A 25,588-nucleotide genomic window follows, 5' to 3' on the forward strand; every position below is an offset into this window, starting at 1 on the left:
GAAGGCAGTGAAATTTTATCACAGCTATTGCTATTCATAAATCTTATATCTATTTTAATTCAATCTGGCCCTAGCCTCTGAGTCGCTGCACCGCAATTTGATTACTATAACCATACTTTTTAACTGCTGTCAGGAAAGACAGCGCCTTATACAAACATCTGCCGGAACACATGCCTGCGTTCTCCAGCACCAGCCCTAAATCACGCTCTGGTGATGAATCTTTATCTGACACTAATACTTTTTAACTTCATACAGACAATTAAAATGAATTGTAGCTAAATGCACATATAACAAATCAATTTAATCTTTGGTTGCATAGGAGCATATTTTGCAAATTTCCTAAACTTACTTTCTTACATGTATCTTGGTCTAGGTTTTAAAACTTCAATTTAACAGAAAGGAGTGGATATATTAATAAAAATGCTGCTCCTGTGATACTGCCATATAGTTGTAAGCCTCAAAGAGTAATGACATTTGAAATTTATCACTGCCATTTTTAAAAAGTCCACATTTACGTGTGGAGAGTGCCAAGCTGGGCTTCATTAAACAGTGACCAAACCTGCCCTCTAGGTATTAATACAATCAAAATTCAGACAAACTCACCTAGGATAACGAACTGGATGAATGTCATTGCTGCCTCCCACCTTCAGTCTTCCTTATAGACCTATACTATAGAACCTATCGCATTTAATACCCTACAGTTCATGGGTCTGTCCCTCTGCTCAATCATATGCACCTGAAGTCATGGACCACTGCCACAGTCCCCAGCTCAGGGCACAATCCTGACTGTGAAACGTGCTTCCTCACATGTTGGCTACATGGGCACTCTTATCTTCAAATTCCTCTATGGTGGTTAGCCCTGTCTTATCACTGCCTAGCACACAGCCAGTATGTAATAAACATTTGAAATGAACCAGTACAATGTGAACGCTTAGTAAATAATTTGTTGGATGGATAGATGAATGGATGGATGGATGGATGAATCCACTCTGCTTACCAGGAAGATCAGCAGAAAGAAGTGGAAGGTGTCCCACAGCATCTGTGGGACACACACTGGACTTGTGACTTCCCTGGTGGCTCAGCTGGTAAAGAATCTGCCTGCAATGCGGGAGACCTGGGTTTGATCTCTGGGTTGGGAAGATCCCCTGGAGAAGGTAATGGCTACCCTCTCCAGTATTCTGCCTGGAGAATTCCATGGACTATATAGCCTATACAGTCACAAAGAGTCGGACATGACTGAGCGACTTTCACTTTCACTAGACTTGATGTGTAAAGCAATTCCCTCCTTCCTCAGCTCCAATATCTCATTATTTCTTTATTACCTGTGAGAAAATCGAGGCTTACAAAATGCAGTAACTCACCAAACAGACACAACTGGTAAGAGCTAAACCAGGGTATCAGACTCTAAGTCTACTGGTAAAGGGAAAATTATTTTGTTTTTAAATTTTGAAAATTTTCAGATATTAACAATACTGTATTTCCTCCACAAAGATGACTGTAAAAGAGTCTAAGAAAGAAAGTTGTGGTACTGGAAAAAGGTACTGAAATACCAGTCCTGCCATATACTAGTGGGGTCTCCTTGAGCAAGTCACTTTCCCTTTCTGAGCCTCAGTTTATTCATTTCTAAAATGGAGATAAAACTACCTCTACCATAATTTTGTTACGATCAACTAAAAGAGGAAAGTAGCAACATGTATGCAGATGATCAACTATTCAAGAGTTCAAGTTTTCCCACTTATAACCTTCTACATGTCACTGATGTCAGTCACCTCCAATCACAAAACTATGGAACCTTAAAGCCAAAAGAAATCCAGTGATCATCTAAGCCAAGTTCCTCATTCTAAACATGCAGAAACTGAGGCTTCGTTAGAGATGGGAGGTGACCTGTCACAGATGCCATAGTATGGCCAGGGCTAAAACATCTTCTGTGTCTGTGTTCTTTCCACCACATGGTCTCAGGAAACCTGAGAACCTGGAACTCAGGTTTCCATTTTATAAGTATGAATGCCATTAAGAATGAAAATAAAAATCTTTAAGAGTTAGAACACCTAGATTCCATGCCCAAGTGGGTGACCCTAGGCTGTCACTTAATATTTATGGATAGTTGTCTTCAAGATAATAAAATCAAGGCCTAGCACTTGGAGCGACAAGAAAATCTCTACACTGCAAATTAATGCAGAGCAAGTTGCCCACAATAAGAAAGCTCAGTATAAAACCCCGCCGTCTGCAGTCCCACCACACCTATAAAACAGATTGTCTCCCATGCTTTCACTGGGATCTCAGTGTTTGCTATTCATTCCAATCAGATTTCATCTGCTAATCTGGTATTTAATTAGCCAGGAAGAGGGTTGGACCACAACAGCAATCTTATTATAGCAAAAATATGTCCATGTTTTACCTCTTACTCCCCTAATCTCCAAGAATTACAATCAATATATTTTCTTAAAGGACACCTGACATCTGCCTCATTTAAAATTACTATCTCATTTTCTCCTCTGAAGGGCCTGACGAGCTGGATTAGGCATCTGAAAGTACAGCCCTGTCTCAGAGAAGGTGACTGACTTCTAGGGCAAATTCTCAGCCAAAGTACCAAAGCTGGCTGTGAAGTGGAAACAGAGAAGAGGCTCCTGGCTCCTAGCCCATGCTCATCCCAGACCCTGCCTCGGATGCCTCCAATATAAGCCTAACAAGGAGGGTATACCCTATCCCTCCAAAAAAGAATATGTGTAGTGTCTTTAAGGACATGGTAACAGGCTGTGACGTGTTGTCAAACGACGGTAACTTCTGCAGCATCCGCAGCCCTCTTTCACTGCTTCCTAATGCAGAGATGTATCTATTCAGTTCCTCAAGCCAAAATCTGATCAAGAAATCATCCTTGAAACTCCTTTCTCCTACATTCCCTGACATATAGTCAATCCATCATCAAGTCCTATCACTTTTACCTACTAAGTACCTCTTGCAGTCATCCACACCTCCATCACCAATAAGTAAGCCCAAGTTACCATCTCTTACCTGGACCACTGCCAAAAATGTCTTGATTGGTCTCTCAAGCCTCACAAATCCTTCTCCAGTGTATCCTCTTCATCAGAGCTTCAGGGATCTTTTCAAAACACAAACCTTATGACTCTCCCTCCTCATTTAACTGGTTCAAGGCTTCCCTATATTCTCAGGTTGCAGAGGACACTCCTACAGCCATATGTGGTAGAAACAGGTCCTGCAGCTTCCCCCTGCACCACAACCTACCTCAGTCCTGGGCTCCAGCACACAGCCTTCTAGTTTCCCAAATCTTCAAGCCACAACTCCCTACCCCCGCCACTTGCCTCAGATCCTCTGTAAGTCCTTTCTCCTCTCCCTTCACCTAGCTAGTTCTTACTCTGCTTTCAACTCTCAGGTTGAGTCACCTTCACAGAGATAACCATCCCTGATAGCCTAGACTAGGTCAGATGCCCCGATGAAAATCCTCCAAAGCCTCCAGTATCTCTCCTGGAAGGTGGTAATTAATTAGCAGAGAAGGCTGGAGAAGGCAATGGCACCCCACTCCAGTATTCTTTCCTGGAAAATCCCATGGACAGAGGAGCCTGGTAGGCTGCAGTTCAGGGGGTCAGTAAGAGTCAGACACGATTGAGCAACTTCACTTTCACTTTTCACTTTCATGCACTGGAGAAGGCAATGGCAACCCACTCCAGTGTTCTTGCCTGGAGAATCCCAGGGATGGGGGAGCTTGGTGGGCTGCCATCTGTGGGGTCGCAAAGAGTTAGACATGACTGAAGTGACTTAGCAGCAGCAGCACCAGAGACATTACTTTGTCAACAAAAGACCTTCTTAGTCAAGGCTATGGTTTTTCCAGTGGTCATGTATGGATGTGAGAGTTGGACCATAAAGAAAGCTGAGTGCAAAAGAATTGATGCTTTTGAACTGTGGAGTTGGAGAAGACTCTTGAGAGTCCCTTGGACTGCAAGGAGATCCAACCAGTCCCATCCTAAAGGAGATTAGTCCTGGGTGTTCACTGAAAGGACTGATGTTGAAGCTGAAACTCCAATCCTTTGGCCACCTGATGCGAAGAGCTGACTCATTTGAAAAGACCCTGAAGCTGGAAAAGATTGAGGGCAGGAGGAGAAGCGGACGACAGAGGATGAGATGGTTGGATGGCATCACCAACTCAATGGACATGGGTTTGGGTGGACTCCAGGAGTTGGTGATGGACAGGGAGGCCTGGCGTGCTGTGCTTCATGGGGTCACAAAGAGTCAGATATGACTGAGAGACTGAACTGAACTGATATTATGACTGTGGGGCTTCCCTGGTGGCTCAGGGGTAAAGAATATCTGCTCACCATTTTAGATGTGTGTTCGATCCCTGGGTCGGGAAGATTCCCCTGGAGAAGGAAATGGCAACCCACTCCAGTATTCTTGCCTGGGAAATCCCATGAACAGAGGACCCTGGTGGGCTACATTCCATGGGGTCACAAAACAGTCAGACACGATTTAGTGACTAAACAATACTATGACTGCAATTTTGCACTTAGTTTGGCGATTATTTATATAACATCTATCTTCCTGCCAAGAGAGGAAGCTTCATGAAGTCAGAAACCAGGTCTGTTTTGACTCACTACTGTATCCAGATTTTACTTAACAGCGCCTGGTATGTAGCAGACTCTCATTAAATAGGAAGTAAATAAATGGCAATGTGGTCAAAGGAAACCAATACATCTTCCAGCACTGACCACATACACTACGTACGCATTTATAATTCTCATTAAATCCTCACAACAACATTTTCTGGTAAGTATCATGAACCTTATTTTATAGATATGAAAACAGGCTTAAAGAAGGTAAAGCGGTCTGCCCAGGATCACACAGCAAGTAAACAGCCAAGTGAGAATTCTAACCCAAGCCTGACAAACATGCTCTTACCATTGCAAAATTCTGCCTTCCTTTGAAAAGTCTGAGTTGATGGTGAATTCCACCTCTGATGGGAATTTCTAGATGATGGCTCTAAAATTAGAGGAAGCCTCCGGACTGGCGAGACACAGAACAAACTGCAGAAATGAGGCCGGGACAGAAAGCTCAGAGTGGAATAAGCTACTTTTAAGAACTCAGCCCTGAGAATTTAACTGCAGAAGAGGATGCTGAAAACACTTTCTTTTGTTGTAAGATTCTTATTTAATTCATTGTGAACACCACTTAGAAAAAAATCCCAAACCCTCCCCTGGAGATTTCCAGGAAAGGCTGAGCCACAGGAAGAGCACTGAATTCGTACAACTGTAGGGGGAAATGATTGCAGGAAAAGATATTTTTAAATTAATGAATTTGGTCCTTTTCTTGGTATACCATGGTGTGTGAATAAGTAATAAATATCTAATAATATCTATTTCTTGCTTAGAAATAGAACGGACTGATAAAAACTGGTCTATGAAAAGGAAGGCTAGCAAAATACAGCCACAGGGAGAAGTTGCCAAATGTTGGGGCTTTATTCTCCCTTATTTAAAAAGGTATGTTTCATGAAGCCAATGGAAGAGAGAGACGAATAGCTCCTAATTCAAACAACAGAGTTAAGTTACCTCAGATTGTCTCTCTCTCTTGAGATTGCCTCTTAATAGGCACTAAGCCAAGTGAACCCCCGGAGCACTCTTATTGAAAGGAAGGAGGGAAATGAGATCGACAGAGCCAACTCCATTCTCAGCCACCTCCTCTGGTGGGGAGGACAGGGGTGGCTGGCTAACTTTAGCGGGGAGGGAGGTTGGTCAGAAGAAAGAAGCAAGGTCAAAGGGCAGAAGGCCCTTAGGCTTAAGGCCATGTCTCAGCTCAGGCAGCAATAAGCAAAAGCTGCTGTCCAGAAACATAATCAACACTTGGAAGTCCAGGTTATAATTTTTTGGAAAGAGATCCTGAAGCTAAAGTAGCTTAACGTATAAGACAGGGCCTTTCCCAGGGTAACAGAGGAGGAGCATTTTCCTCGGAAAGGCAATCTGCCTTTCCAGGACGGAGATTCGCTGGCCTTTTATGAGTCTGCAACAGTTTTCAGTCCCTTCGCACTTTCTCCAAAGTTTTAAATGACGTTTCTGTGAAGAGAGCTACTTAATGCCAATGACTGTAGAAAACATTTGTTCATAATTATCCAGACATAGACTGGAACAATGCTGAAACAAGAGCAGCATGCAAAAATGTATTTAAGGACTATCATCCCAAAATGCTGCTAAAAGCTATTAACCAGTATGTGTTAATTGCCACAGCATTCATATTAATTTTCACTTCAGGCTCGACATTGTGGAATATTTCCCCTGATACATTTTAAACAAAGTTTAATTTAAGGAACTGCTTCTATCAACACTTACGAAAATTAACAGCCAAGCAATTAGCACTCATGAATTATCCCTTCCCCCATGCTCTCTGCAGCTTCCCTGTTAAAACAGTTTCTAACAGAGAAACAGTTACTTTCTAATAAGTTAACACAATCAAAGTCACAGTTGTTTATATGAACCAGAACTGGTTCTGCTTTTTAAAGTACTTGTCAAGGCAAACATCCTCCTCATACTCAGTATAATTTCGCTAAGTCAAATAAGCAAGATATTTAATGTTTTAGTAAACTGCCAAGCAATTACTGACATCACACTACCTTCTCACCTGATGTTTAGAAAATAGCCATTGCAGGAAGGAAAAAAAAGAAAGGAAGTAATTACTTGTCTTAATCTTCCTATTTCAAGTTAAAGGTCAAAACCCCACTGGACTGATTCCCTGGACTTCTACAAGCAGACCACTGTCACCTAGTCTGCTGTGCATCTTGTTTACCCATGCTAAACTCCAGGCTTTAAGAGCACATTTCCTCTCACTCTATCCTGTCAACAATCTAATGAAGTATAAAGGAAAGAGAGCAGCACTGGCCCGCACCCTTTACTTTACAGAGAGAGAGAGGGGGGCAGAAGTGAGGTATTTGCTGGGTGCTTCTGGTGTGCTGTCTCAATCCTCCAGAGAAAGACAGGCCACCACCATCTCATTCCACATACAAGGGACTGCAGCTTCACGAGGTTAAGTAACCAGCCTGACGTCACACCATTAAGTGATAGAGTCAGGATTCAAACTCAAATCTTACTTCAAAATAGATCTGCTTCCCAACTAAATTACACTGCTTCTTCCTGTGCTGGGTGTTTTATCCCATTTGATGGATTCATCAGGATTGCGAGGAAGGAACTCAATTTCTTTTCCTACGTCTGAGGTTCAGTGAGATGAAAAACCTGACTAGGGTTACACAACTGATAATCAGTACCGTTTCTTTGTTAGTAACAGTATTGACAGGAGGTGCATATCTGAACTTCTGGAGGTCTACTGATGATGATGATATTTGTAAACACAGTTTAAACAAAATAGTGATGTCAATGTACTAGCTAAAGCTTCTCAACTAAGTGGTAGTTGAATTTTCATTGAATGAAAAGAGAGAGATACTTTTTAAAATAAGACTTCATTTTTTTAAAAGGTGGAGAGACAGGGCAGAAACCCACATATTTAGGAATACTGAAATCTGCCTGTCACGCCTTCCTTGCCTCAGAGCAACTCCCGGTCACACCCAACATTTCCCACATTCAGTGAGATCACAACGACCAGCACAAAAATTTTCTTATTATCTCACCTCTAAAACAGAGGTTGGTTTTGTTCATTAATCAGAGGTCCTGTTTTTAACAAGCCCAAAGACTTGAGGCAGATGGCTGAGCCTGGTTTTGCCTTGTCCAGCTAAGCATTCCTTAAAAACACTTGCAATCTGTCTTGGTCTGTTTTCAAATGATCAGTAAACAGAGTTATTAACAACCTACGAATCTAAAACAGGTCATGGATAGCCCTGCCAATTTGCCAAAAGAGATAATATAAACACAGTAATGGTAGCGGTTTAGTCGCTAAGTCATGTCTGACTCTTTGCAACCCCGTGGACTATACTCCACCAGGCTTCTCTGTCCAGGCAAGAATACTGGAATGGGTTGCCATTTCCTTTTCCAGGAGATCTTCCCAACCCAAGGATTGAACCCGGGTCTCCTGCAGTGCAGGCAGATTCTTTACTGACTGAGCTACAAGGGAAGCCAAAAACAGTAATAAACCTGATCAAAAAACCCTTCAAAATGACCATAAAGCCTATGCCTAAGTATGGCCTTCCCTCTCAACTGTATATCTTCAAGAAGTTATCAACCAACCACAATTTTTACAAAGTAAAATTATTAACCAGCTACAGGAGCCAGAAACTATTTGACAGTATTCACTTTAATTCAGCACAGTAGCTAAGAGATGCTTACCCTTGGAATCACTAAAACCAACAACAATTCAGTTTGCACTAACTCTTAAAGATGTCTGCTTAACTCTGATGTAACTGTAAGGCCATAACAAAAACAAAATCCTTTTTTCCAAATCCAACGCTAGTTTAATCATAAGGAGGATTTCAGAGCAGTTAGTCTCTTGAGGAAATACATAATTAAGTAGTTTTTTAGCATATTTAATTAGACCCCAAACTCTTTCCTGTCCCTTTCTCTCCCCAATTATGTACCATTTGCCCAAGAGACCTAAGCAATTCAGTTAATTATGTAAATAAGGCAAGAGTTATTTCCAAGAAAAGCATTGTGAATATTTGTAAGGGGGGAAAACCTGTACATATTTTAGTGGCTTTAACAAACCTTTGCAAAAAAGAAAAAAAAAGGAACTATCAAAATACATGAGAAACTCTTACATTTGAAGCAAAAACAGGGAGTGATGACAAGATGGTGAATCATTAAAACGGGACACTCATTTCACTTCTTAAATATGAGCTGAATAAAAATAAAATAATTTTAAGTTACAACAGTAACAAAAATTTAGTGCTGAACGTCAAATGATTTATGGGAAGAATCAATCTGGAAATTATTAAAGTCGACTCTCACAGAAAGGCTTTATTATCAAGGGGTTGACATGATCTTAACTCTAGAGGCAGCCATGGTGCTGTTATAACTACTACAATCCCATTATTATGCAATCACAAAATGCTAATTTCATCATTTTGAGGTGTTATTTGAATAGTCATTTTAATTTCTAGGTTACGAAAAGGCTTGACTCAAGTATAATTCTCTATTAATCATTGAGATGTCACTGAATATCATATTGATGCATTTCACAAAGATAAAAGAAAGACTAATTTAATATGTACAGTACAATATCCTTCAAATATTAGCCACTTTCATTACACATCTGCCAAATGCATCAATATTAAATAATAGATGAGAACAAGAGTTTAATTGTGTTTTAGCAATTGTAATATGTAGGATAATAAAAAATATATCATTGCATCACAAGAAAGACTTATCGATATATAAATCTTTCTTAATCAATTGTACAGTGGTGATTGGGCAATGCTCACATCCTTTGCTGATTACAAGTACATTTGCTATGACAAAAAACATCAAGAGTTGTAAGTGTAAACACACATCTAGCAAAAATAATTCCTTTGTGACTGAGGAAATGGTTTAGTTTTCGATTCCTTCCTGGCACTTCAGAAATTAGGTATATATAACACACAGAGTTCACAACCTTCGAACAAGTCCAAGCGTAAGTAATTTATAGGAGAATCTAATAGCATAATCAAAATTCTAGAACGTTGTATTTTAAAAGATCTGTGCTATTTTGTTGGCAAAGCATTATCACATATTAATTACTCCAGAATTCATTACATCCTCAAACAATGAGATGATAGGAAACAAATAAATTCCAGCCATGTAATCTAATCCCAATAATAACGTCTCACATTTCCAAATGAATCAACTGCAGTATTTCCGAAAAAAAGTCCCCTTCAGCCCAACTCACTTGTTTCCAGAGGCTGACATTCCCGTTCCCTAGGGAGACCCTTCTCTTTGCTGTATTCCACAAGAAGCAGCAGGAGATGGGGGCAGGGGCAGACTGAAGAGAAGCTCTTCACAGGATACAATTTCTAATTTACTAAAAGTGCTTTCTGATGTTTTGGGGGGAAAATTCCTGAGCAAATTAGGATTTTATGTTACTTATGCATTTTGTTTCTAGTTTCTGTTCTTCTCTGCCAGCATCAATAACCTCATGTGCCAACGGCCATATATGCTTACTTAAGGAAATGACAACCCACTACAGCATTCTTGCCTGGGAAATCCCATCGGCAGAGAAGCCTGGGGGGCCACAGTCCCATAGGGTGGCAAAGGGTTGGACATGACTTAGATACTAAACAAAAACCCAGTGAAAACATGCTGAATTGTATGAGATGAAAGTGTTTCAAAGTAAAGAACATCACCATGCTCAAAGATGACAACTGATATAACCAGGACTTGAATATGAAAAGTGCAAACATAAGCAAAGAGTTCTCTGTTTATTAATTGCAACTGTGCTGAAATAAGACAAATTGTACACAATCCCTCCAGGCAACAAGCTATCACTCAGCATCGCCACGCCACTGACAGACAGCAAACATAATGGCAATAAATAAAAAAATCGACTGCTGCAGTTCTGAAAGCCCTGCTCAGTTTGGTGCAGAGACACAGACTGTGGGAATGCAGGAGAGTGGGTGCTCACGTAGAGCTATACTCCACTTAAAATAGTGGTCCTTTTTCTAAAAGGAAAATAAACACACTTTAATTTTACAGACTGTAAATTGTCAGGACAGGAAAAAATTAAGTCATCCTGTACAGCAAGTGTCAAACGAGATTCAATAAAACACTGAATGCAAAGGAACGTCTTAGAATTCTGAGCAGAAGCTCTAACGTCCACCATTTGTGGAGTTATAATCAAGACTCCTACAAGACAATGCAAACTGCCTCCCAGAATCATTGTCAAGGCTTTCCCCACAGTTAGACCTTAATTAATCACAACCCAACTAACCCAAACCTGGGGACATAAAACAGGAACACACACATTCCTATCTTGGGACTGTTTCTGTTTTTATCCTCCCAAACATATTACTGTACAAACAGTAAGCCCAAATCCAGACCTTTTCACACCCTCAGTCTTTGAAAATGTGAGAGACATTCTTTGTTTATTCTGACTCCCTTTTGAAACCTACTTAAATTTAAATCTGATAAAAATAAGAACGACAATACCAACAGTAACTCCATTTAGTCGAGGTGTTACCTGAAGGGATGCGTTCCAGTTTACTTACCTTGCCATCAAATTTGGAGTACTCGTTAAAGGGATTATTCAGCTGCAGGGGGCACTGCTCCAGGCGTACAGATAATATCGACTGCTTCCCAGAATTTGGAGGTTTCTCTTTGAGGGACTTTTTTTCAAACAGTGACTTTAACTCCTGGGCTGTGATACAAGAGGAAGATAAAAACATCTTTGTGATTACAACAGAGAGAGACGGCCTGTGTCCACCTTCCCTAAAGTCTTCCTTGGAACCTTAAGGACATGTTCAGGTCTGATATGTGCAACAGGTCTAACATATACTGTTACGTCTGTGCACTGAACGAGCAGAGCACTGAAATATACATGTAGGTCATGTTCGTCAATTTAGAAAGAGGAGGGTTTAAGGAAAGGGGCAGAGGTCAGATAAATCAACAAAAGGGCTATTCTATAAGAAGAGCATTTCACAGCTGCGAGATCTGAGCTTTGGCCTGGCTTTTGCCACTAACAGATGTGTGATTCTGGACTATTCACTAAACCTCTCTGGACTTGTCAAACCAGATAATCCTGAAGAACTCTCCTCCCTCTAATTTTGAAGTTCTGGTTTTTCAAGGTCACGGTTCACAACTTAACCTTCTCACGGTTCCCAATGTGTGCCTAGCACATAATCTGGATGACAAAAATGAAGAAGTGGAAAAGGAAAAGGAGGAAGAGTATTTATAATAACAGTACTTAACATACATTGAGGAAGCCAATGTGTCTCATCTAAACCTCATAACAAACTTATGAGGTAGACACTAGCATTATCTCAATTGTGTCAGTGTGGAAACTGAAGCATAGAATAGTTTGATTAGCCCCTGGTCACACAGCCTGTAAGGAGCAGGGCTAAGATTTGCACCCCACCAAGGCGCTTAGCCATTAGGCACTAATGAACACAGTAGACCTTCAATAAATTTCATTGCATGAATCAATGAATAAAATAATGATTGAAGGAATTCAGATTGAGTTATTAAATCAAAACCTAAAGCACTTACTCATTAGTGAACCAAGACAAGTTAGTTCCATACCCTCTCAAAGATCATTTACTTCTCTGTATTAATCTGAACGTCATTTAAGGTGATAGCTGGATGATAAGTACATGGGGGTTCATTGTACTTTTTATTTAGGTGATGTTAGAAAATTTCCACACTTAAAGTTTCAAATGAATCAATCTTAAAATGTGCAATAACTAAGTTCAATCCATTCCATTCTTGAGCACAACCAACCTGAACTGAGATCAAACATAATTCTGAAATAGTCACTTAGAACTTTTTAAAAAGGTAACAAGTTATTTTCAACAAATTAGAGGGACAGCTTTATCAGATGAGTCCCTATAGATTTATATGGCAAATAAGGAGAAAAGGACCTGTTGCCATGAATGTATAATTAACAGATATTAATCTCTTGATTACATGTACTTACAAATTCAGAATGTGGATTAGATAGCAAAGTCAAAGTGATGTATTTTTTGTGTGTGAATGAATAGTATGTGAGCCTCTTGGGCCCAGAAATCATTATTTTTTGTTTATTTTGCTAACAGTAGCATACATTTCTGAAAACCTCATGCATTTAGTGACCTGCAACAACAAGAAGGCTACTATGATTATGATACACATGCATACAATCTGATATGTCCAGAGAGCGAACCTCCAAATCTAGCCTCCCCGGCCAGCAGAACAATGGAAAGGGAAAGGGAGACAGCAGATGGACCTCTCAAAGGCCAGGGCAGAACGGACGAGGAATGTATGTAACGCAACACAGAACTGTGCAAGGATAACATCTGTATGCTACAGTCCTAAGACTGCGAATCATCCAGATCAACTATTCATAACTGTGATTGCCAAACTAGGATCTCACTGAGCACCGTGCTGACTCAGCACTCGAGCGTGGAAATTACGGTGCGCATGTGCGCAGTCTGTGGTAAGGAGTTAGGCGGTGGTGGTTGGTCAGTCGCTAAGCTGTGTCCAACTCTTCTGTGACCCCATGGACTGTAACCCACTGTGTTTCTCCATCCATTGGATTTTCCAGGCAAGGATATTGAAGTGGATTTCCATTTCCTTCTCCAGAAACGCCACCTTTTAAAAAAGAATTAGATCCTTTTCCCCATGATGTAGGAAGCAAAGGAGGCAGGGGGAAAGTGTCATAGGTTGAGGAGAGAAGTCCAAGTGTGAATTAGTCAGAGAATGGAAGAGTTAATACATTATCACTTCACACTTAACCCTACTGATAACAGTACAGTGACTTTGATAAGTCACAGCTCCTTTCTTCTGGAGCTATTGGTAACTTATCTCTTAGGATCATTGTGGGGACAAGATAAGACACCTGGCATTGTTCCTAGCACCCAGTAGGTTTTTTGTTTTTGCTTTTTCCAATACTTTGTCCACCTGATGCTTAGACATTGATGCTGGGAAAGATTGAGGGCAGAAGAAGGGGGCGACAGAGGATGAGATGGTTGGATGGCTTCACCAACTCAATGGATATGAGTTTGAGCAAACTACGGGAGACAGTGAGGGACAGGGAAGCCTGGCGTGATGCGGTTCATGGGGTTGCAGAGTCAGACATCACTTAGTGACTGAACAAGAAGAAATAGGTGTTTGATAAAGGATCATTCCTTTCCAAAGTGCAGAAATAAACTTGTTGATTGATTACAAGTAGAACAGCACTTCCAATATTTAAAATACCACTTTAGTAGCAATCTAAAATGTTCTTAAATGTGCATTTTAATCTATTGCTATTAATGTATAATTAATAGATATTAATGTACTTATATATTCCAGAATCTGGATTAGTGATTCTTGGATTTCACTGCCAAAGGCCCAGGTTTGATCCCTGGTTGGGGTATGAAGATCCCACAAGTGGTGCAGCACAGCCAATAAGATAAAATATGTAGGTAAACGCCATTTTCAGTTCAGTTCAGTCACTCAATCATGTCCAACTCTTTGCGACCCCATGGACCACAGCACGCCAGGCCTCCCTGTCTATCACCAACTCCCTGAGTCCACCCAAACCCATGTGTAAAAACTCCAAATACTCTACAAAACCCTTTCAGTTCAGTTCAGTCGCTCAGTCGTGTCCAACTCTTTGCGACCCCATGGACTACAGCAGGCCAGGCTTCCCTGTCCATCACCAACTCTTAGAGCTTGATCAAATTCATGTCTATCAAGTTGGTGATGCCATCCAACCATCTCATCCTTTGTCATCCCCTACTCCTCCTTCCCTCAATCTTTCCCAGCATCAGGGTCTTTTCAAATGAGATCAGCTCTTTGCATCAGGTGGCCAAAGTATTGGAATTTCAGCTTCAACATCAGTCCTTCCAATGAACAACCAGGACTGATCTCCCTTAAGATGGACTGGTTGGATCTCTTTGCAGTCCAAGGGACTCTCAAGAGTCTTCTCCAACACCACAGTTCAAAAGCATCAATTCTTTGGCGCTCAGCTTTCTTTATAGTCCAATTCTCACATCCATACGTAACCACTGGAAAAACCATAGCCTTGACTAGACGGACCTTTGTTGGCAAAGAAATGCCTCTGCTTTTTAATATGCTGTCTAGGTTGGTCATAACTTTCCTTCCAAGCAGTAAGCATCTTTCAATTTCATGACTGCAATCACCATCTGCAGTGACTTTGGAGCCCAGAAAAATAAAGTCAGGCCACTGTTTCCCCATCTATTTGCCATGAAGTGATGGGACCAGATGCCATGATCTTCGTTTTCTGAATGTTGAGCTTTAAGCCAACTTTTTCACTCTGCTCTTTCACTTTCATCAAGAGACTTTTTAGTTCTTCTTCAGTTTCTGCCATAAGGGTAGTGTCATCTGCATATCTGAGGTTATCGATGTTTCTCCTGACAATGTTGATTCCAGCTTGTGCTCCCTCCAGTTCAGTGTGTCTCATGATGTACTCTGCATGTAAGTTAAGTAAGCAGGGTGACAATATACAGCCTCGATGTACTCCTTTTCCTATTTGGAACCAGTCTGTTGTTCTATGTTCAACATCACGGTAATTCAAGCCTATGCCCCAACCAGTAACGCTGAAGAAGCTGAAGTTGAACAGTTCTATGAGGACCTACAAGACCTTCTCGAGCTAACACCGAAAACAATGTCCTTTTCATCACAGGGGACTGGAATGCAAATGTAGGAAGTAAGAAACACCTGGAGTAACAGGCAAATTTGGCCTTGGAGTACAGAATGAAGCAAGGCAAAGGCTAACAGAGTTCTGCCAAGAGAATGCACTGGTCATAGCAAACACCCTCTTCCAACAACACAGGAGAAGACTCTACACATGGACATCACCAGATGGTCGACACTGAAATCAGATTGATTATATTATTTGCAGCTCTATACAGTCAGCAAAAACAGATGGAGAAGTTCTATACAGTCAGCAAAAACAAGACTGGGAGCTGACTGTGGCTAGGATCATGAACTCCTTATTGCCAAATTCAGACTGAAATCGAAGAAACACCATTTTACAAAAGTAAAAACTAAATTGTGGTGATATAAATCAGAATAGTAATTGCCTTTGGGCAGTGGATTAACTAAAAAGAGGCACGAGAGAACTTTCTGGGTTACAGAAATGCTACATATTTGACTGGAATGCTAGTTACCCAGGTGTGTATGTTGGCAAAAGTCATCAAACATTTAACACTTGTACATTTCAATGTATGTAAGCATACCTCAATAAAAAATATATAAATAGGGAAAACTTAAATAAATAAATACCCTTGTACGCTGATAACTTCTAAATGATTATTCCTAAATACTCATTAAAATTACAGACTTGCATATTCAACTTTCTATTTCACTCCTCTACCTGGTTGGCTGACGGCATCTCAAAACTTTTCATGTCTTTATATAACCAACCTCTTGATCTTTCCACTAACCTGCCCCTTCCACAATCATCTTCTCAGTTAATGGCAACTCTATTCTGCCAGGCAAAAAACTTAAAGTGTCATTCCACTTCTCTCTTTCACATTTATCTATCAAGAGAAACTTTAGAAGATATTCAGAACCACCTATGGCTATGGAAGCTGGATTATTACCACCATCTTCAAACTGGTCTTGTTTCCACATTTTCCTCCCCGACTCAACCCAGAGCCAGCCAATGACTTTTTAAAAATATGAGTTATAAACTTCAGAATAAGAAAATGGATAAATATGATGCTATAAAAATAAAAACTTCCTAATTTTATAGAGTCTCAAAGTAGAGAAGACATTGATCAACAACCCTATAGAAAAATATACAATATATAATATCCACAGAAGAAACTCAAATAACTCTTAAACAAATGGAAAGATGTACAACCACATTCACAATAAGAGATACACAAATTAAAACTACACACTGATACCACTGCACTTCTATCAGATTGGCAAAAATAAAAAACATTAAGGCTACGAGGAAATAGACACCAGAGGGAATGCAAAAGAGTAAATTCTCAATGAAGGGGGAACGTGGGAATGTCCAAGAAAACCATATATTTACCTCTTGACCCAGCAATATCACTTTCAGGATCTGATCCCAGGGATACTAGCAACAAAACAAAACTCATATGTGGGAGGCTTTTCACTGCAGTGCCATCTACAACAGCAGAAGCCTGAAAACTATCAAATATCCCTCCACAAGGGCCTCTGTGGCTAAACTATGATACATTCACATCATGAAACCTATCTCCATAGATTGCTCCAGAGTAATTCTCAGGGTATGTTGTTAACTGAAAATTGTGTTGCATAAAATAGGGTGTATTACGCTATCTTTAATTTTAAAAAAGGGGATACAAATGTGAATATGTTTATATATAGTTGTAAGTGGACAGGAAAGCCAAAACCTTTTTTAAAATGACTAAAAGAATAGAAGATAAAGATTGAAGCTAGATTTCTCTTCTTTTATGTATTTAACTCTGGAACCACACAAATGTTTTCTGTAATTAATAAAGGAAAATGTAACCTCAAAAAATAAAGCAAAATGAAATACATGAACCTAAGTGTAGTATTTAGTTGGTAGTTTAACTACAAAGAGAGGAATTGTTTTAAGTAACTTTATCACAGAGCGATATGACTGTATTTCCTAGTGGAATGTATTAAAAAGATAAAAAAAATTCTTAAAATGTTCTCACTAATCATAATGTTACTAATTACATTCGTATTTCAATTCTGGAACCAAGACTGTCAGCAAGAGAAAAGATACATAAACATAAAATCAAAACAATTAAGTAGAAAGTCCTAAATTTGGATTGGAATTATCAGCATTAACTCACAATGTATTCTCTCTCTTTTTTTTTTTTTGGTATTCTCTCTTTAAAATTTTATTTTTTTCTGAGCTCTACTCCATGAAAAGGCCTATTAAAAACAAAAAATCAATCCAGTGAGCACCCCTAGAGCTCACTTGTGGTCTCTCAATGGCATTTACCACTAAAAAGAATCAAGACTCCCAGGAGAAATGACTGATTCCAAATGGGGGGAAGAAAATGGGCAAGATGAACCTGCAACATCTTGTTATACAAGAAAGCAAGGAAGCTATGAAAGATTACTGGAACAGTGTCAAAAGAAGTTAGAAGCAAATGTGAAGGGACTCACTATACAAAAGGACAATATTAGCATAAAAAAGAATAACTGCAATGAATAGAAAAATATAATTTATGCTTAAAGCCCATGAGTGGATAATGATACAAAAGGAAAAAACCCTCATTGGTCACCTATACAGGATGCTAAGGAATAAACTCTTCATCCTGAAAACTACTAACAAAGGGAAAGAATCAAGCATTTATCCTACCTTTCTTGTAGGAACTATACCTGAGGGTGGCCAAATAATAGATATGGGAAAGTTCTTTATATAAAACTTGTTAATAAATTAAGAAAGACTGATAAAGTCAGAAATCACTATTTCACAACTAAAGAAAGCTAAGTGCCGAAGAATTGATGCTTTTGAACTGTGGTGTTGGAGAAGACTCTTGAGAGTTCCTGGGACAGCAAGGAGATCCAACCAGTCCATCCTAAAGGAGATCATTCCTGAATATTCACTGGAAGGACTGATGCTGAAGCTGAAACTCCAATACTTTGGCAACCTGATGCAAAGAACTGACTCATTTCAGAAGACCCTGATGCTGGGAAAGATTGAAGGCGGGAGAAGGAAACAACAGAGGATGAGATGGTTGGATGGCATCACTGACTCAATGGACATGAGTTTGACCAAGCTCCAGGAGTTGGTGATAGACAGGGAAGCTGGAGTGCTGCAGTCCATGGAGTTGCAAAGAGTTAGACATGATTGAGCAAATGAAGTGAACTGAATGAAAGAATCTGGACTTCCCAAGTGGCTCAGAGGTAAAGAATCTGCCTCCCAGTGCAGGAGACCTGGGCTCGATCTCTGGGTAGGGAAGATTTCCTGGAGAAGGAAATGGCAACACACTCCAGTATTCTTGCCTGAAGAATCCCACGGACAGAGGAGCCAGGCAGGCTACAGTCCATGGGGTCACAAAAAGTCGGATACTACTGAGCATGCATGCAATGATAATGAATCTAGTGATGCTCATCAATGGCCACTAAAATCAACAGATGAGAAGCTGATGGGAGTAATTTAATAATGAATGGACAACACCCGATTCTACCATCAATCTTATCACAAATAAAAAGAACCAAGACGACATTCCATGTTTCCTAAAATGATGCAACAGAAAATACAGATCAGTATGAACACAGTATTCTTACCAAAAACCAAACTTCAATCTGAGTAATTTTCCAGATCCAACCACCAGTTTATAGGAAATAAAGAGGACAGAGGAACATATTAAATGAGATTGTGGGGATATGATTAGCAAAAGCCAGAATGCAGAAAATTCTATGGGGCAAAAGACCCAGTTTCTTTAACAAATAAACTACAGAATAAAAAGCTGGAAATGAATCCAAATCTGTAGATTAAAAAGGAAATGAGACATGTTACCCAAAAGTAACGTGTGGACCTTAGATCTAGACCTGAACAAATGAAATGGGCAGGCGGGGCAGGGCGGGGGGGGTGGGATTGAAACAAGGAAATATTTGATAACTGTAAAGAATTCCTGCTCACTTTTAGGAGAATAGTGGTAGTGCAGTTTAAGTACACATTTAAAAACACGTTAAGTATTTAGGTATGTATTTATATGACAGCAAGGATTTGCATAACAATAATCTGGGAGGAAAGGGTAGGTGAACATGTACGTGATGTGAGAAAAGACATATACTACTAAAACTGCTGAAGCTGGGCGATGGGCAAGGCGGGTTCATGACACCATTCTCCCTACTTTTGCATACGTTTGAAAAAGTTCTTCTTTGTTTCTGTGTCTGAAATTTCTTATAATAAATAGTTATTTTACAGGAAATTTAAGCTAGGAAAAAGAAACTAAGTCACATATCATATCAGTACTCTGATCAAATCACCTCACCCAGGTCCTTACAGAACCATCTGTGATCAGATCTCCCATGGCTTACTTCTCCGACCCCACTTCCCCTTCTCACTGTGCTCTAACCAACAGGTATCCTTCCTTGCTTTTCCACCAGTGTATCAGTCTCATTTCCACCCCAGGACCTTTGTACTTGCTGATCCCTCATCTTACAACACTCATCTCCCATTACCTGCCTGGCTCACTCCCTCACTCCTTCAGATCTCTGCTCAACCATCACCTTCCTCATGTGGCCTTCCCTGATCACCCTATATAAAACAGCAAAATCCCCTGCCTAGCACTCTTAATCCCCATGAGCTAGATAATATTTTTCTCTGTGCCACTTATCCCATTCTGACATAAGACATACTGTCTGTTAACTCTTTCTCCCCCACAAGCTCCATCGGAGGAGAGATTTTGCCACCTGTTTACTGCTGTACCTTTTAGGCCTATAACAGTGCATAACTGCCTTTGTGTACTGTCAGTTCAGTTCAGTTCAGTCACTCAGTCATGTCCGACTCTTTGCGATCCCATGGACTGCAGCACGCCAGGCCTCCCTGTCCATCACCATCATTTGAGTTTATTCAAATTCACGTCCATTGAGTTGGTGATGCCATTCAACCATCTCATTGTCTGTCGTCCCCCTCTCCTCCTGCCTTCAATCCTTCCCAGAATCAGTTCAGTTCAGTTGCTCAGTCATGTCCAACTCTTTATGACCCCATGAACTGCAGCACGCCAGGCTTCCCTGTCCATAACCGACTCCCAGAGTTTACCCAAACTCATGTCTGTTGAGTTAGTTATGCCATCTAACCATCTCATCCTCTGTCATCCCCTTCTCCTTCTGCCTTCAATCTTTCCCAGCATCAGAGTCTTTGCAACTCAGTCAGCTCTTCGCATCAGGTGGCCAAAATACTGGAGTTTCAGCTTTAACATCAGTCCTTCCAATGAACACCCAGGACTGCTTTCCTTTAGGATGGACTGGTTGGATCTCCGTGCAGTCCAACGGACTCTCAAGTCTTCTCCAACATCACAGTTCAAAAGCATCAATCCTTTGGCACTCAGCTTTCTTTATAGTCCAACTCTCACATCCATACATGACTACTGGAAAAGCCTTGACTAGATGGACCTTTGTTGACAAAGTAATGTTTCTACTTTTTAATATGCTGTTTAGAAAGTGAAGTAGCTCAGTCACGTCTGACTCTTTCCGACCCCATGGACTGTAGCCTACCAGGCTCTTCCCTCCATGGGATTCTCCAGGCAAGAGTATTGGAGTGGGTTGCCATAACTTTTCTTCCAAGGAGTAAGCATCTTTTAATTTCATGGCTGCAATCACCATATGCAGTGATTTTGGAGCCCAGAAAAATAAAGTCAGGCCACTGTTTCCCCATCTATTTGCCATGAAGTGATGGGACCAGATGCCATGATCTTCGTTTTCTGAATGTTGAGCTTTAAGCCAACTTTTTCACTCTGCTCTTTCACTTTTCATCAAGAGACTTTTTAGTTCTTCTTCACTTTCTGCTGTAAGGGTGGTGTCATCTGCATATCTGAGGTTATTGGTATTTCTCCCAACAATGTTGATTCCAGCCTGTGCTTCCTCCAGCCCAGCATTTCTCATGATGTACTCTGCATATAAGTTAAATAAGCAGGGTGACAATATACAGCCTTGACGTACTCCTTTTCCTATTTGGAACCAGTCTGTTGTTCCATGTCCACTTCTGACTGGACCTGCATACAGGTCCAGTATGCTTCCTGACCTGCATACAGATTTCTCAGGAGGTCAGGTGGTCTGATATTCCCATCTCTTTCAGAATTTTCCACAGTTGTGATCCACACAATCAAAGCCTTTGGCATACTCAATAAAGCAGAAGTAAATGTTTTTCTGGAACTCTCTTGCTTTTTTGATGATCCAGCAGGTGTTGGCAATTTGATCTCTGGTTCCTCTGCCTTTTCTAAAACCAGCTTGAACATCTGGATGTTCACAGTTCACATGCTGTTGAAGCCTGGCTTGGAGAATTTTGAGGATTACTTTGCTAGCGTGTGAGATGAGTGCTATTGTGTAGTAGTTTGAGCATTCTTTGGCATTGCCTTTCTTTGGGATTGGAATGAAAACTGACCTTTTCCAGTCCTGTGGCCACTGCTGAGTTTTCCAAATTTGCTGGCATATTGAGTGTAGCATTTTCACAGCATCATCTTTTAGGATTTGAAATAGCTCCACTGGAATTCCATCACCTCCACTAGCTTTGTTTGTAGTGATGCTTCCTAAGGCCCACTAGACTTCACATTCCAGGATGTCTGGCTCTAGGTGAGTGATCATGCCATTGTGATTATCTGGATCATGAAGATCTTTTTTGTATAGTTCTTCTGAGTATTCGTCCACCTTTTCTTAATATCTTCTGCTTCTGATAGGTCCATACCATTTCTGTTCTTTATTGTGCCCAACTTTTCATGAAATGTTCCCTTGGTATTTCTAATTTTCTTGAAGAGATCTCTAGTCTTTCCCATTCTATTGTTTTTCTCTATTTCTTCCGGTATACTGTAGGAGCTAAAGAAATATTTGTTGAATGAATAACTCTGGATCAGACAAGCAGACAAAGTAGTTGTGGGGAGAGGGAACAGAACAGGAGGAGGAAGGAGAGATCAAATGAGCACAAAAAAGCGTAAGACTGGGAAAGGTCCCAGAGCTCTTCCTCCTGGTTCTAAGCCATTCATAAGGCACAGCTATACTTCCTGAATTACTCTCTTGCTCTTCAACTTTAACTTCACTTGCTTTTCATTATCAGCCACTGGAAGTTGTTTGTTTTTTTTTAATATAGAAGCTTTGGCAACTTTTCTGAACCCTACCTGCAGCTGACAGAGAGAGAAGGAAAGGTGCAAGGGAACATCAAAGACCCTTCAATACCCAAAGCGCCCGGAGCAGCTCCTTTCTGCCTGCAGTATCGGACAGAAGGGGAAAGAGCAGACAGACTACAGTCTCTGCAGTCGGAATGCCCAGGGCGAGAATTCTGACTTTGCCATTTACCACTTGTAAGTAACTTGGGAAAGTTACTCAGCACCTCTGTACTCGTCTTCTCACCAGTAACATAGAAATATCAACAACTGATTTGTTCTTGCATGAAGTCAACTTAGTGGGTGGCGTATAATCCAGTGGTGCTCAGAGCTGGTTACCCATTAGATTCACCCAGTGAGCTTCTGAAAAATACAGATTTGTGGACCCCAACCTCTATCTACTACATCAGGAATTCCACAGACAGGGCCTAGAAATGCATACAGATGTCATTATAACACTTTTGGATGCATTTCTGACTTTTATATAGCCACTGCACCTGGGAACTGTTGCTATATAACAAAAGTTATAGAAAGAAAACCAGGAATATTCATAAGTAACTGATATAAAGTATATTATTATTTTAAGCTATTATTTAACCTTACATGTAACCTTACATGTAGCCTTGAATTCCACTAGACTTCAAACTTTTTGAGGACGAGAATCATATATTTCCCGAAGCACCGAGCGGTGAATTACTATGTACACAGAAGCTGTGGAAGAAACACTTGTTAAATGACTCAATGAGTAAGAGTATTAACTAATTTTGTAAGTAATATAAAACACCATTTTAAAACAATAAAATTAAAAATACTAGTCCTTGATTTGACATTATTCCTGACAACGCTGTCTTCCAATGACATTGGCTTCAGATTTATCCATGCAGTTTTAGTTACAGAAACACTAAAAGGATCTTACTATAAGGTATTATGTTTATCACATGGTCTTGTGGCACACACGTCAATATGTTCATGAAGAACTTCGAGGTATGGACCAGATGGCTTCTAGGATCCTTTCCAACTCCTCTATAGAAAGGCTGCATTTAGGCAGTGTCTTAAAGAATGGACTGGATGCAGACAGAATAATTATGGGAAAAGAACACTGCAGGGGAGATCATCACATCCACAATGATGATTCTTCTAGTGGGGAATGAAGTAAAACAAAGATAAGGAAAAGCAGATGAAAGGATTTTTAATAAAATGTAATTAGCATAAAAAGAGTGAGTAAATGAATGATAACATAGCCAAAATTCCTAATTAAAATCAAAATGATTTGGTCATGGCATTTCTTGCCAAAAGAGAGTATGCGTTTGAGAGATGTGTGAAAACAGAATGGCTGCTCCATTTGCCAGGGAGATGTTTAGTGGACTGAGGACTCCACTTTTCTAACCATTTCAGGATACCTGGGTGTAAGTCTGTGGTAACGATGGAACCCAGCTTAACAGAAAATTCAAAGGCATTCCTTTGAATTTTGATGAGGAATAACCACCAGGCAGGCTACTGGTCTGGCCAGAATCAAGGTCAACATTTCAAAGCATGGGCAGGCACTTTAAAGAGCCTTTCCAGAATTAAGATCTCAGGGTCAATTATTGAAATCTCTGAGACGGAAATAAGAAGGAAAGAAACTGAGGGAGAGAGAAATGGACAGTGTGGTTTAAATGAAAGCAAACAGGGGACTATTTATTTATGCCTCCAGCACATTTTGTGAAACAATGAACAAAAGTTAGAGAGGATTTGACTTTAAGGAGTGGGTGATGGAAGTATTAAAATTTATTAGATGTATCTCTAATTATTAGATTATTAAATGCATCAAAATATAGGTTGAAGAAGTTATTTCTCACATTATGAAAGGTGTTAATGCTATTGTATTTGAGATGCTCTACTTCTCTATTTATTAATTTATTTTTTAATGATTGTTATAAGATACGGAAGTAAAGATGGCAAAGCAAAGGGTAGGTGGAGAGCTGGGCTTACTAAACTGGCTCTGAACTCATTAAGAAGTAATAAATAGGAAACACACTTAAGATATACAAAAATTTTGAAGAAAGTAGAAAAGATAAATGATAGAAAGATTTCCCAGGTTGTGCTAAATACAACAGAGAGAAGTATTAACTAGATCAACAGAAAAGGCCAGTCTGGAGAGATTTTTAAAATATCAAGGCAAAACTAAAAAGATATTCAAGGAGAATTACAGGTAGTCACAGAAGTGAGATACAAGGAGAAAGAAGTGGATGAGATTTCTGGTTCTACATTTACAAGCAATGATTAAGAAAATCATACGCAATGAACACTCCTGGGTTTACAGTCATAGTAGGAGAAAGCAACAACCACTTTATACGATGTGGTTTATCAGAAAGAGACTGGGCTTGAGACAGTGCTAGAGACAAAACATGACCCTACTGCACTACCACCTCCTAGCCTTGTAAATTCTGCAAGTTAAGTCCCTGTGACCTTCTGTGTCACTTGTTAACAACGGCAATGAAACTTGCACCTTATAGAAGCATTGACTGGAGGTAATGCACAGAAGGTACTCACCACAGCACTAGGTAGGTGCTGCTATTACTGCGATAATCATGAATATTATTAGCTTCATAAATATTATGTAGCAAAGGAGTCAGTCAACAAAAATTGACTGGTCACATATTATACGCCAGGGTAGTAGTGCGAGGTATGAAGAAAATTGAAAGATAGACTGTGGACACTTATTTGAAAGGAGAGAAAAAGAGAACAGTCCAGGAAACATGATAAAACATTAGAAAATATTTTAATAGCATTCAATTGTATAATTTTTTTAAAAGTCTTCTCTTCTTGAAGTTTTGAAAATACATCAATGGTCAGCTTTTTAATATACATACCACAGGAACACATTCTGGAAATGCTGATACCAGCAACATAATGGTTTGTAAGCTAAAGGAAAAGAATTAGTGTATAAGCAAAAAAGGTTGCTACTGGGGTCACTAATCCAAGGGAAAGTCCAGGTTAGAACTGCCAGGAGTAATCTATAATCTCGAGGCCCATCCAAACCACAGGTACACCTTGGCTCTAAGAACAAGGTACCAGCACAACAGTTTCTACAAAATGTGCCCTGCACTCATGAATTCCTGTCTCCCAGAACAAAGAGTAGCCAAAAAAAGACCTAAAGAACACACAGAGGGCCAAGGCACCCAAGTGAAAGAGTTCAAAGCTCAAAACATAAGAGGTAGCAGCCTACAGTATTTAAAAGGATGAATTAAAAAT

The 25,588-nt window shown here is 40.0% G+C and overlaps 1 protein-coding gene across 5 annotated transcripts in view; it reads right to left on the reverse strand.

Moving 5' to 3' along the window:
* Positions 1-25,588, reverse strand: part of MAPKAP1 (MAPK associated protein 1) — a 241,155-nt gene that overhangs the window by 183,671 nt on the left and 31,896 nt on the right. For all 5 annotated transcript variants that reach the window (XM_052647826.1, XM_052647827.1, XM_052647822.1 and 2 more), the window contains one exon: positions 11,123-11,271. In XM_052647826.1, the coding sequence (XP_052503786.1) occupies positions 11,123-11,271 (149 nt within the window). The remainder of the gene's footprint in view (positions 1-11,122; positions 11,272-25,588) is intronic.

The sequence above is a fragment of the Budorcas taxicolor genome, chromosome 11, assembly GCF_023091745.1.
Source record: "Budorcas taxicolor isolate Tak-1 chromosome 11, Takin1.1, whole genome shotgun sequence".
NCBI lineage: Eukaryota > Metazoa > Chordata > Mammalia > Artiodactyla > Bovidae > Budorcas > Budorcas taxicolor.